This window comes from Taeniopygia guttata, chromosome 7 (assembly GCF_048771995.1).
Source record: "Taeniopygia guttata chromosome 7, bTaeGut7.mat, whole genome shotgun sequence".
Lineage (NCBI taxonomy): Eukaryota > Metazoa > Chordata > Aves > Passeriformes > Estrildidae > Taeniopygia > Taeniopygia guttata.
Genome location: NC_133032.1, coordinates 35,302,152 through 35,315,960, shown reverse-complemented (window position 1 = coordinate 35,315,960; position 13,809 = coordinate 35,302,152). Strand labels below are relative to the sequence as shown.

The following is a 13,809-nucleotide window of genomic DNA, read 5'->3' as shown; positions in this document are numbered from 1 at the left end:
CTCTTCTGCATTTCATGGGGCCCCCAGTTTGCTGTGTTCTGCAGCAGGAGTGTCTGCCCCAGCAGCACGTGGCCAAGAGAAGACAAAGGCCCTTCTTCTGTGTGATAACATCTGGTAACATCTGATATCACATCGTGCAGCTGAGGTGTCTGCACAGGGGAAATACCAAGGGTGCTGTGCTGTCAAAAAAGTTAATTTCATAGACTGGTGTAATGGTTTGGGCTGCAAAGGACCTTAAAGATCATCTGTTTCCATTTCTCCTGATGTGATTGCTTTGATGACACAAATAGTTTGAGCATAAGCTCTGTTAATTATATTTAAATTCTTTTTTGCCGCAAATGAAATTCTTTAGTGAGGGACCAGAAAACTTTATATCGCTAAGGTGGTTCAGGATGATCCCAGGAAACTTTGTACACATTTTCTGCAGGCCAGGAGGCCACAGCCACCTGTGTCCCAGCACAGATGTGCTACACACAGACAAGTCAATGACGATGGCAGCAGAACACAGCAGAGCCACCCGAAGCACCAACACTCACAGTGAGACAGTCACAGCCATTCATCTGCCCCCAGCACTATTCAGGGCAAAAAATACTTCATGACTATTACATTTTCCACTGGCTTTGTGAGGTAGCATCCTTAAATCCCTTTTTGGATGAAATAGCTGCACTCAGCTCAAATGAACCTCTGCAGACCTGTGCACCTGAGTTAAAATGTCCTTAGACTGCATAAAGATTGTTCCCTAAATACCTGAATCTTGCTGCAGCGTACAATTCTGATAAAAAATATCTTCATTTAACTTCTTTCATTCTTTTATTCTATACAATTTTCTTAATAATCCACATTTGAATATATTTCCTCTTTTCAGCTACCCCCACTCTAAGAAAGGTTTTACAAAATACCTAAACTTCAGAAGAAAATGAAAGCCAGAAAACAATCTTTCAAACTTTGTGCAGAATTCAAACTCAGTGCAGCAATTCTGAATGTCTCAGGTGTCTGTGAGTGCATCCTCCTCAAGCAGGAGCTAGTGCTGGAGAAAGGAAATTCAAGAATGTGTTGAAGACATCACTTCCTCTAAGCTTCTGCTAAAGCTCAGGGCACTCCTTGCCTTTTCCAGGATTTAGGATTAATGAAGGAGGAGGAGTTGACATGTTTTCACTTGGGCTGTTTCTGCTTTCTTTTCCACTCCAAGAGCAGATGGATTAATGGTGGATGGATTAATGCTAAATAGGTTAATTCTAAATCTAAAAATAATCACATCCTTGTTACTATACTTTGTTTGGTGTGGTTTTTCCCAATAAATTAACCAAGAATGCAACGTACTGCTGATAATGAAACATTAATCTCTCTGGATCAAACCTCAGCACTACTCAGCCCAACACACAAATGGTAGCACATGCCAGAACTCAGGGATGGAAAGGTGTAAAATATTAATTAATTCATAGCAAAACTATTTGCTAGAAATGGATTTTTGAGAGAGGCCAGGGAGAATTCTGTTGGTGCTTGCTGTGGGTGTCCACGGCATGGCCTTGGGGCCCTCCTGTGATGTGTGACAGACCCACCAGCCGTGGAGGGGACAGAACCCTCTCAGAGACAGAACTCCAGAGTTTCAACTGCTTTCACAAAATATCTGTCATTTCCTTCCTCACCCCGAAAGGAAGAGAATTTGTAACATCCTGAGTAGCAAACAAACAAGTTCAGGTGCCAAGGGCTGTGTCCTGCCCAAGAGCACTTTCGGTAACTGGTATTTGATTCAGCACCAAGCACAGCAGAGGTTTTGCTCAGGGTGTGGCAGAAAAGGAAATCCAAAACAAAGAACAAGCACATATTTGCCACACATCTCTTCATCTCTAAGCCATGTTCACTTCTGTTTTCCCTTCCTCCTCAAGTTGCAGGTGTACTGAAAACTGATGGATGGTTTGCAGGAGGAATCATAAGTCTGTTTAAGTTCATCTCTTCAAGGACTGTGCCTGCTTAATGTATCAGGCACAAGGTTTGGAAGAAATATTTATGAAAACCACAGTAGAAACCCACAATATCCAGCTTAACTTCAAGTGAATGGTTTCATATCTGTCAATCTCCAATGGCAGGAAGAGTTATATGGATCTTAAACAACCTACCAACAACCACAGCACCATCAAACTCAGTTAATTTATTGAAGAAATGTTTCAGTAAATAACTGAGCACTCTCTGAGTGATGCAACACACACAGTATCTTAGCAGAAAATTTGGAGACTATAAATATCTATTTAAACCTCTGTTACCTTTCCTACTTAATCCGGAAAACATTTCTTTCTCATAAGTAAGCTGAGTGAAAATATAGAAAAATTAAGATAAAAAGGTCGAGATTTTTAAGCTGTGTGAATTTTGGTTCCTAGTTTCTGCAAACAGGATTTATTTTACATGTGCCAGATGTCAACATTCCCAGATTACTTTAATATGAACCAATAATGCCCTGAAAAACTTCTCCAGCATGGCCTGGCTGCTTCCACTGACAACTCTTGCATGGGCTAGATTTACCTCTTTGTCAATTTGCAACATCTAAACATCTGTGCCCAGAAAATTATTTCCTAACCTTCTTAATGAAAATCCAAGTGCTTTCCTTTTGCTCCTGCCTCAGCCAGCCTGGAAGTTTGCAACCCAGGGAGCTTCAAGTTGTGACACAGATGATGCAAGGCTCTGTGGCACTCACTCTTTAAGTAAAAAATAGCTCTGCATTGAGGAAGTCCCAGTGTAAATGAGGAGCTAGCAGCACTTGTTTTGTAGTAAGTCTCCAAAACAACCTTTTTATAGTATTTCTCAAAGCAGGGAGGACCGACAGAGGCATGCTGAGTGCATGAAGGCACAATCCTAACACCCAGCACAGCAAGGAAACTCTGTCCTTCAGGGGCTGGTGAGAGTGGAATTCGGGTTCACTGGTTGAAGCTGACCCACCTTAAAAGAAGGTTTCAGAGCAGGTAACACCAAGATCTCCTCACCTAGCTCAGGTCTCCAAATGCTGAAAGCAGCAAGGCACTCAGCCCACCCTGACCCTCAGAGGTCATGACACCAGCTGGATGGTGACAAAAGCTGTTGGAAGCCACCACAGAATGGAAAAAGGACAGGTCGTGCATCTTGTGTAACCAGGTGGGGAAATCTGCTGCATTTCTCTGCACTTGACTTATTATAGAAAATCTGGGCCAAAATTGTATCCAATCTGCTTTCTTCAAGATTTATACTACCAAAAAATGAAATCAAGAAAACCATCTGCATATAACAGTATCCATCAGCACCAATTTCTGCCTTTGTAGCGCTGAAAAAGAGGTTTCATGCATTCATATGGAACTCTTAGGAGGTAAGTGGAATGTGTAGAGACTTTGGCTGGAGCTCAGGTAATGCTTTATTTTGTTTTTAAAAGAGACCAGCCCAAACAGCACCAATAGAGGATTAGGACATGTTCTGTACAACGACTGTGTTTCAGGTTAAAAGTTACACTTTTAAATTTTAACTTTTTAAACTTTCAACTTTTTACACTTTTAACTTTTAAAAGGAACACACTTAAGTACTGACAGACTTCTTCAACAAGAGCTGGTTTTTAGCCCCACACAGGCTTTAACAGCTCATTAAATGGTTAACAGCTCATTAAACGGTTAACAACTCACATCTGACACAGCACAGAGGTATCTAACAAAAAAAAAATTAAGAAAAATAAGCAAGTATCAGAATTACACATAGTGAGCATCAAAAAATCCATAAGACTCTGCCTATAGCCCACTATCCTGGATGTGATTCAGTAAAACACACCCCAAAACAGCAGTTAGCATGGCTCAAAGCCTAGCAGCAGAGACCAGCTGGGGTCTTGGGGCAGCACAGCCAAAGCCATTCTCACTGCAGCACTGGAGGTCACAAAGGGAAATCCATCCCACTGCATGGGATGCTGCTTCTTAAACCCTGTCCTGAAGCTCATCACTGCAAAGAAGTAATAATTTATGGGACCAGAAACAGACAGAGAAATCCAAACCAGAGCTGCTGGAATTCCCCAGCACCATGTTGCAGGTTGTGGAGTTTTGCCACCAGGAGGAAAATTCAAACATGCCTCTGTCAGCATTTTATTTTCTGTTTCCTCTTTCGTTCCAGGTAGGGAGGAACATACCCAAGGCCAGGGTACAGCCCCAAGAGTGTCATGCACTCAAGCTTGGTTGGAAGAAGATGAAGAACCTCTTCCAAACCAGGATATCTTTGTGTCAAAGAAAAAAGAAGTTTCTACAACAAATGCTGTCAAGAAAAGCAATTTTTTTTTTTTTTAAATTCAATAATAGTGTACAGCAGGAGCTTTAAAATACAGAGTGCTTCTGCTGTTCACTCTGGTTTAGAAAAGAAAATGAACAAATGTACCTCACAGATGTAATTGGATGGAGAGGTAAACTGAACAAGACATGCTGCTTTAAAATGAATTTGCTTTGGACGCAAAGAGGTAAGTTGTAGAGGAAGGGAGAAAATAAAGACATAAAACTCTGAGAATTCAAACTACTTCACCAAATCTCACAGCTCTTTGGAAAATGCATTTTAAATAACTTTAAGACTCTGCAGAAGAAACATAAAAATCATGACAAACACAGCCCAGGAAGAGAACATATTCTTTTTATACAATTTCCCTGTCTGTGCTGATTTGTGTATGCAGGCAGGACAGCTTTTTTTTTCTCCAAAAAGTACAGAAAATATGAAATGTGATCTTACAACATTACGCTAAAATCTGTCTCCAATTAGTATGCACGATTCCAAAATGAGCTCTGAGCCACGTGTGATATCTTTCAACTCTGACCCATATTTCCAAAAGAAACCCAAGTTACCTTTTTGGAGAAGGCAATCAGTTGCAAACAGGAGCATAAGTCACAAAGTTTGCAGCAAGCTACATGTTACTGGGATAAAAAACCTTAAGCATAAAACAAGCCTTGCTAATTCTGGCTCTCCTTTATGTGGCCCATAATCAAAAGTGCTTTACTGTGTTATTTGAGCATCTTCCTGAATTACTATTTCTTTGCAAAGCTGTGCAGGCTAAAAAGTTGTTTGCCTCCCAACAGCAATGCAAAAGTGTCTTTGCTGAGGGAAAACTTTGAGGTGGGGGCTCAGGACATTCAACCCTTTTCTGGCCAGCTCTGAAGGATAAATTAGTCTGGGTTTAAACAGCCCATGCAGGAAACACAGAACCATGACATCTCCACTGAACAGCTCCACCACTGACTGCCCATAGAGAAACCCAGGATATGTTATGTAAAATGTCCTTTATGCCCCATGTTCTTTTCCTACCTGACAAATAATAGAGTGGTATCAAACTTCTTGATATTGAGTAGGGCAAGAAGTCCCTCTATCAACATCTTCAGGCTCTAGAAATACCAAAACAACTAGATACCTACCTTAGCAGTGACTTTTACAGTGTCCATGGCTACTAATCACATCCCTCATGGTCACCAGCACAGGACCCAGTTAATCAAACAGTGCTAAACTGCACTCAGGAAGGGCAAATACTGGGAAAAGTGATCTAATCTCATTTCCCAGCCAGTGCCACAAACTTTCCTACATTTATGGGGAGAGCTGGTTAGTTCCAACTGGGATATGAGAAGGGATTAGTGGTTGGGGTACTAGACAAGGTCGGGTAAAGTTGCCTCTTGCACAGAATGCAACAGATTTGCCAAACTTTGAGCACTGATTTAAAACATCATTTCACATCTGTATCCTCTACACTTTTCTCATTGTTTTCAAATTCACAAAGGCATACAGAACTAAAGTAATTGTGCAATTAAACCAACTTGACTCGAATGCCTACAAAATGCTCGTAGCTATGATTATTTTAAAAATCCTCAGCAACAGGTTTTCCAAACTGCACCGAGATGCATCAGAGGCTCCTTACCTGCAGCCTCAGGGACGTTGTCATCTCATCTCAAGCCGCCATCAACGAGCAACAGTTTTAACTATTTCAAAAGAACGGAAAAGATCAAGGTCACATGTCTAGAGACAGCACTTGAGTTAGTCCCACAGCTCATACAGAGAGAAAAAAAGCAAGGAAAAAGTAAAATAAAACCACTTCCTGTAAGAGCAGAACCATCTCACCAGTGAGCGACTTACATCTAGAGGTTAGTCTAAAATTCTTCTGGATTAGAGAAAAAAAAGATATTTTAAAGTGTGAAAGCAGCTTATTTGTGAAAATTGCAGTAAACAGGGAAGGTTAGCTTTTGCAAAAGGTAAAGATGAGGTTTAAAAGGAAATGCTGAAAGGAATTATGATTCTAAGCCTTAAGAGAACTTCCCTTTTCTTACCTTCAATGAAACCCTTTGAGTACTGAATAAATAGCTCGCAACAAATCTGCTTTGCTATTTTGAAATATAGCTTTAGTAAGCAGGACACTTATTGTACTGTTATTCAGATTAATAAAGTAGCAAGTCCTGGACAATCAGAGAGTTTGCTACTAAAAAAAAAAAAACTTCAGTGACTTGTACTGTCTCCTGTAGAGGTCAAACAGGCAAACACTTCTGTTTCTTTGATTTTTCTGCTTTAAGACTTCTCCACGAAGCAGCCCTTGGAGAAGCAGGGGCACACACAGCTGCTGCCCTGCGTCACTTCCCGCAGCATCCCACAGCCCATGGTCCCTCCCAGGCAGGGGAACCCAGAGAACCACATTCAGGCACAGCTCTGGGTCTTTGGGGCTCTGGAAACGCCTCTTCCTTGTAAATGCCTCCATCAGCATCTGCCATGTGGCTTTTTTTTTTTTTTTTTTTTTTTTTTTTTTCAGCAAGGAACAATAATATTTTTCTGGTATTTCTAGGTCAACTTTCAAGCTGGAGCAGCGGGGATTCCTGTGCTGTGGGGCTGTGATAGCACAATCACGATGCTGCTCAGGCTGAAGAGCTCTCTGGTAATGCTTTGGCAGAAAAAAGGGGTCCTTTTTAGGTTGTCGCCCACAAAAAAAACCCCACCAAACACTTGCCACATGACCTGAGAAAATCATGGATGTCTTGATATTTAGGGTTTTGTCCCCACAGTGAGGTAAAATGAGCTCTGTTGGCAGATGGAGCTCCTCAAGAAGCTCTGTCCCATCTGTACAGAGGTCCAGCAACAAAGTCCCCATAAAGGAGGATCCCACAGAACAACCTAAGCTTGTAATAGTGGGAAAAAGAGATAATGAGGAGAACAAAGCCATCCTAATGGAGATAGGAAACGAGGGGTGGGGTCTGTGCCTGCACTGGAGCCTGGGGAGGCCTACAAGGGGATTGTGATGTATAGGGCCTTGTTGTTATACAAGGCTGCAAAGAAAAAAGAGTGATTGCAGGCAGATCATTTCCTATTGAGCAAGAAAAAAGATGCAAGAAAGTTCCTGTAAAGAGGAGCTTTAGTCCATCATGCATCTATTAAAGCAGTGGGGAAGCAAGACCCTCAGGGACTCAAATCCAGCAATAAAACAGGGGGACACAGCCCTGCTGAAGGGATGGCAGAGCTCTTAGGCTACACAGTGACACTTTTATTATTATTATTCACTTTTTAGTAACCTCTACAAGATCCATTTCATGGCCAAAGATCCAATTATGCCAAAGGCCACACAAACCCAGCACCAAGACTCTCCTTGTCTCCAAATGCTGCCAATGTGTGCCAAGAGGCAGAACACAGGGACAAGCAGGAGAGGGAGCTGAACAGCACAACAGCTGCTCTTCACTCTTCTAAACTAGCATTTCTTTGTAGACCCTGCATTTCAGGGATATATCTTAAAGTTATGCTTTTGAAATTTTAAAGGAATTATGTCTGTGAATAGTGATGAGGGGATTCTCCCAGGTTTGGGGAGTTAAAAGAGCAATACAGTATTTTTCTGTAAACTAACCATTTCTAGTAATCATTTCAGCAGCAGCAATTAACAGCTAACTCTTTTAAAAGCAGTAGGTATACCAACTGATTTTGTCATATGAAATAAATTTTAATTGAAAAATCTATTGTCGCTCTGTGGATCTCAAGATTCTCCTCAAATAAAGCATTTTTAAAGTCACAAAATATTTGTGGACAACAGAACTTAACCACTAAAATATGAAAAGCCACCATCAAACCTGTAAAGTGCTGCAGAAGAAGTTGCCTATGTTACCTGGTCCAAACCCTAGATGACTGGGACATGACATTTTTCATGAAAACATCTTTCACCGCACACCTAACATTTCACTCGAGCTGCAGACTGCGTCTGAGCTCCTTCACATCCATTTGACAGCATGTCAGCAGTGACAAAATTCTATAAAAGGATGGCAGCTTTGCATACAGCTCAAACTTATGCAGCACAAGCTTCCTGTGTGATCTCTGAAAGACTGAAAATACTTTAGATGTGAAAAAAAAAAAAAAAAAAAAAAAAAAGGCAGTTTAACAAAATCTAGGCGCTCATTTAATCTCAGTAAAACTAAGCAGGAAAGAGAGGCTGCACAGACACTACCTGGAGCAGATTGCTGTGCAATAGGTTGGCCCTTGTGTTTGCTGTGCAAGTTAAAGATGGAGCATCGTTTCTGAGGCGCTGATTTCTTGTCCCTGTTTTAGTGGCTGATGGCGTCATTGCCTATGAGATGTGTCACCACGCTGGTGAGCATCCAGATTGCCTCATCTCATACCTCAGAGAATTAAAGCTAAAAAAGCTGTCTGAAAAAAAAAAAAAATCACTGTTGACTGGAGGTGCTGAATGCCCAGCAAATGTTATCAACTCTGCTATGATAAATCCAAGAGGTATCATGAGCTTCCTCAGGTGCATAAACAGCTATTCCGACATTTATTCTGGACCAGCAGTCTCCTAAGGGGGAAAGAAAACTTGACTTTTTCTGTTGTTTTTGCCTAGTTCAGCCTTTACTCCCTGTTGTGATGACTGGCAGGCAGCCTGGTGTCTGGCTTGTACAGCAGACACCCAGTAGCAAAACTAATTCAGTGCTTAAATCAAGCCATAACAGACAATACAAACCTGCCAGCACACAGGCACAGGCCTGGAAGAACAATTGTGCATCCATTGCCTTGGTGCAGAAGAAAATAGTTTTTTATTAATAAAAATGGCTAAAGCACCAAAACTTTTCAATTCACTGGGAAAAAAACTAGGAAAATAGAAGACTCAGTGATGATCATGGAATCATGGAATGGTCTGGTTTGGAAAGGCCCTTACAGATCATCCAGTTCCAACCTCTTGCTATGGGCAGGGACACCTTCCACTAAACCAGATTGCTCCAAGCCCAAATCAACCTGGCCTTGAACAGCTAAAAAACAATGATTTTTTTTCCTCACATCTTTCACCAGAGAAATGTCATTTTTCATAATTTTAGAACATTTCAAAAGGAGGAAAAATACTTTTTTTCTGCATGGCCAGTAATTCATATTCTTGCTCATAGCAATCGTTTACTTAGAATGCTGATATCCATTCAGCAGCCATTATTTTTTTTTTATTATTTTTTTTTGCTACAAGGGCCTTGAATATTTAATCCCAGCAAAATATTTCTGGAAGCACATTCTGATGTGTCAAGAAGGCTGTGCTTGTGGCCATGTAACATCTCCAACAGCTCATAGCTCGAGTGAGCAGCCTCTAATATCACCTGCATGGGCTGTAAATGCTCATTATGCAGGAGCTGAATGTAAAGATATAGAAAAGGCTGGATTCACACAGCCCTCTCAACCACAACGTGCATTATAAATATGCTGGTGCCATATTCCAAACTTTTTTACTCTGAGCTGACTTTTTCCCCTAGAGAATCCATTTCACTTACCACGGCCTTCAAAGTGCAAGAAGCGTTTTAACAAAGTGGTCACAGGTGGTAGGAAATAGAACTTTAGAGATTCTCCAGCACTCTAATGTTGGCTCTATGGAAGGAACATATGTGCTCTGACTTGAGGTCTAAAACCCAGAACATTCACATTTTAGGAGAAAAAATGATCTTGCATTAAATCTCCTAATAGCTGAGGCTCTGAAGGTTTGACAACAGATACACTGCAGAAAGCAGCAGAGAAGTTTAGGATAGAATTCTCTGAACATTTACTCTTAATAAACTTTATTTTGCCTTAGAATGAGGCAAAATTTGGATTTAGGAATATTCATAACTGAGAAAATAACAATTTTTTTGTTTAACCTCATTATTTTTCAAACTTAGTTACTGCTATATTTCATTGTTAAAGAACAAAAAATAGGACCTAAAGTTAACGAAAACTACTAAGAAACTAAGAAAGTTCTATAAAAATCCAAACTAGTATTTTTCTCTCTCTTTCCCAGGTGTTTTTACAGACCTTGCCATTTATTTTAAAAGCCAGCCTTGCCTAGGGCTATATTTAATAACTTAGAAAAGCCACTCCAATCCATTGTATAGCCATACTGTACTAAAAAAAGAGACAAAACCCCAGCATATGTTGATGCATTATGTAAAGACTTTCCTTGACAGGATTTAGTTACATGCAAGCTTGAAATGCAGTGTAAATGTATTTTCTGGAGTGCTAAAAGTACTACAATACCAAACTGCCAAAAAAGGTGGTTTTACACGCTTTATCACACAATAAGGAACCTTGAAAGAAAAGAGCTGTGCTCTCTGGGAGATAATATCTTGATCTATGAGCCCATGATCAAGTCAGAGCTACAAAAACAGTCAATGTTTTCATGGTGAAGGAAGATTCTGGAAGGAGTATGTCAGTCCTTAGCACAAAAATGATGCTCAGCCAGTGTTGTTTCTACCTCTGTTAAAAGAGTTTCAGCTACTTGGTGAATAGTTTCCAGTGGAGAAAGTCCCAAATCCTGTAAAATCCCATGCTGAGGATGAGTAGGGAAGAAAGATAAGATGTTCTAAGATATTTTCTCCTTCTGCTTCAGACTTTGAGGAAAATAATTTTTTCAAAATCTCATTTCTACAGTACCAAAGTCCCATTCACAATAAATAAATAAATAAATAAATAAACATAAGCAAGCAGCCAAACACGCGATTCACAAAAACAATGTGTCCCCATCAAATCCAGTGGAACTAAGAATTGCTGAGGTCTTTTCTTGCCTCTTGCTCACAGAGACTTTGTCTGAGTGGCAGCTCTGCTCTCACCCTGCTCCCTCCCATGCTGCCATCCCAGAGTTCATCAGAACTGTCCAGGCGCTGGTGCCAGAAGTAAAAAAAGGCAACAAATGCAAGGGAGAGTCAGTTGCAGGATGTCAAACTCCTCTGCAGACAGATGAATGTCCTCTCTTGTGTCCAGAAGCTTTCAGGGGAGACTGTGATGCTTGGAATGGACTGGGAAACATCAAATAAATCAGTTTATCAAAGACTTGAAGCAGTTAGTTGAGTTAATTAATTCTGTATGTCAGTTCCAATCCCTTCCTGTGATTTTATTTGCTCATGTAATACACAGATACTTCTAGTTTGTGTGCATGGCTCTTATTTTTGCCTTTGCCCTTTTCCTCAGCTCCCTCCTTCTGGCAGGCAATTGCTGTATTCTCACAAGATCTGGGAGATGTCAGGAAATCAGGTTATTGGTGAATGGGAGTATCCAGATCTGAGGAAGGAAAAAAGAAAAAAGAAAAAGAAAATAAGAAGGTCATCTTTAGTGCAACTCATAGCCACCAAGCTGAGCATTAGATATGTTTGGCTGTTTGCATTTCTTGGAAGACTTAGTCACAGCAGCCACCTACAGAAAATCAGAATGTCCTTACTCAGAGCACTACAACATGTCCGTGGAAATACAACGAATTTCAGCTTGCTCCAAGCACACAAAAATAGAAAACTGATAGCCCTCATTCTATAGCTCTTGAGCTTGTTCCAGTTTTTCAGTTCCTTTTAATTCTATAGTCTGTGGTCTCTCAAGTCAGAGACTTCCTTTTCCCTTGTTTCTCAAGGCCATGCTGTCCTCTTTGCCTGTAATATTGTTATTTTGGGGCCCTTTTTATCTTGTAAATCTGCCAAGATTGATAGAGACTCTCCTAAAGCAGGGACCCAGCACTGCCTCACCCTAATGCTGCAGCCACCTCCGTAGGTTTTTGTGGAAGAATCACCTCCAGGCTACAGCAGAAGGAGCCTGGAGCTATGTTTTACAACATCTCCACTCTTGCATGAGGTGTGTGCACAGCAACATTATTGCAATGCTAATTTCTTCTCAGCCAGAATTGGACCTTCTGAGCTGTGAGAAATGTTCATCCAGACCCATGATTTCCATAAGTCCAGGCAAACCCTGGGACAGGACAATGTGTATCATCAGCAGTTCCAAAGAAAAGTGGTATTCAGAGGTAGGTAATAATTTTAGGAGTATTTAGGATGTAGGAAAAAGTGAGAGAAGGAGTCTCTGCTGCAGCATCTGGGTTTCTATAAAAGCTCAATTAATTACAAACCCTTCAGTCCATCTCCCCACCTGTGTTATCAATTCACCTTTATTTCAAGCTCCAGCTACTGTGACCCTCCTAATTCCTCTGAGCAAAAAAACCATTAAACATTAGGCCTGTTGGGAGAAATACTCTCCATGAGGCTTTTTAATCCTGGTTTATTCTTCCCTTGTAACAGGGTCTGCAAAACCAACTTGCACTCATTACTTATTTCTTCACAGAGCCGAGAGTTCTTTTTGATAACCTTTAACAGCGACAGTCGATGGAGGCACCAGCCCCTCTCCCCCTGTACATAAGCTTGCAAATCTAAAATAGGACCTTAATGAAAAGAAATTTAAATATTATAACTCCACAATATATGTCATTATGATATATTGAATTCAAAGCAGCTGTTCCTGACAGATTTGGCATATAACAGGGGTAAAGTAATTTTACACAAATCATTATGTTCATTATTTTAAATTAATAGATTAAAATTAGTCAGCGATGTTTTGTAAGGCCATCTTACCCACAGAGCCCTTTATCCTTAAATTCTAAGAGGGTTTTTTTTTTTTGTTTCTCCTCAATATTCTGTGCAGAGAGGACATAAGTGCCCTGATCACTTGCAGCATAAGCCCCTAAACTCATGGCTGTTGAGCCTTTTCCAATATAAGCATCTGAAGAAAAGGTACTTAAGGGAAATAGAAAATGACATCATTTTTCTCCCGATCTTTTGAAGAATGATTTTTTTTTTTTCCTCCCCTCATCCTACAGGAGCAGATTCTGGACTAATTTTTCCTAGTAAAGGCTTTAAAGTCTAAAATTCATCAAACATCTTGTCCTCAGAGACAATGTCATCCAAGTTCAAAGGATCTATAGCCCAGCAAAGCTGATGTCTTATTTCAGAGCTAACGCCTTTGTTTTCACTGAATGTTTGATTTCATCAAATTAAACCACTTCTTACACTTCCCATAAATGTGAAAAAAAAAAAAATATAGACAGGACCAATTGATTCTCTGGAGAGGAGCATACATATACATACATATAAATGTACATGTATATAATTTACATACACATACATGTACATGTATATTATATACATTAATTTGGTACATTTTTCTAATATTTTTTTGGCATGGACCTGTTATATATATCATCAGGTTTTTCATATGCCTTTGAAGAGACTTTGAATTGAAAATAGTAGCCTTCCAAGACATTTGTTTTAATGATCATCATTATAATTAAGAGCATGCTTCTCATAACTAAATATAAAAAGAAATTTTTTCAAGTCAAGTCTGGGTCTGATTACTGATGGACCAATTTCAAGATCTTTTGTTGAGAAGCATTTCAATATTCATTCAGAAAAATGTCAGAAGATCAGACTTCAGCATAGAACTTTGGTGATTCATACTTCTTCTGGTATTTTATCACTTCAGCTTTAATATCCAGTTAAAGACAGAAAGTTTGAATAAAATAAGAATACTAATGAAAATCAAGCAGTTATATGCTACATCACC

At 40.0% G+C, this 13,809-nt stretch overlaps 2 protein-coding genes across 3 annotated transcripts in view; both read right to left on the bottom strand.

Moving 5' to 3' along the window:
- ARHGAP15 (Rho GTPase activating protein 15) overlaps window positions 1-6,559 on the bottom strand; it is a 318,797-nt gene extending 312,238 nt beyond the window's left edge. The window contains exons 1-2 of one of the 2 annotated variants that reach the window (XM_030278121.4): window positions 6,291-6,559; window positions 5,885-5,945 (exon numbers count right to left, since the gene is read on the bottom strand). In XM_030278121.4, the coding sequence (XP_030133981.4) occupies window positions 5,885-5,908 (24 nt within the window). In that variant the 5' untranslated portion in view covers window positions 5,909-5,945; window positions 6,291-6,559. Of the gene's footprint in view, window positions 1-5,884; window positions 5,983-6,290 lie in introns of those variants that run through there. The other variant, XM_002198396.7, reaches the window with a different exon arrangement.
- Window positions 6,560-7,915: 1,356 nt separating this feature from the next.
- KYNU (kynureninase) overlaps window positions 7,916-13,809 on the bottom strand; it is a 79,160-nt gene continuing 73,266 nt past the window's right edge. The window contains exon 14 of the mRNA XM_072931736.1: window positions 7,916-11,493. Within this exon, the coding sequence (XP_072787837.1) occupies window positions 11,455-11,493 (39 nt within the window). The 3' untranslated portion in view covers window positions 7,916-11,454. The remainder of the gene's footprint in view (window positions 11,494-13,809) is intronic.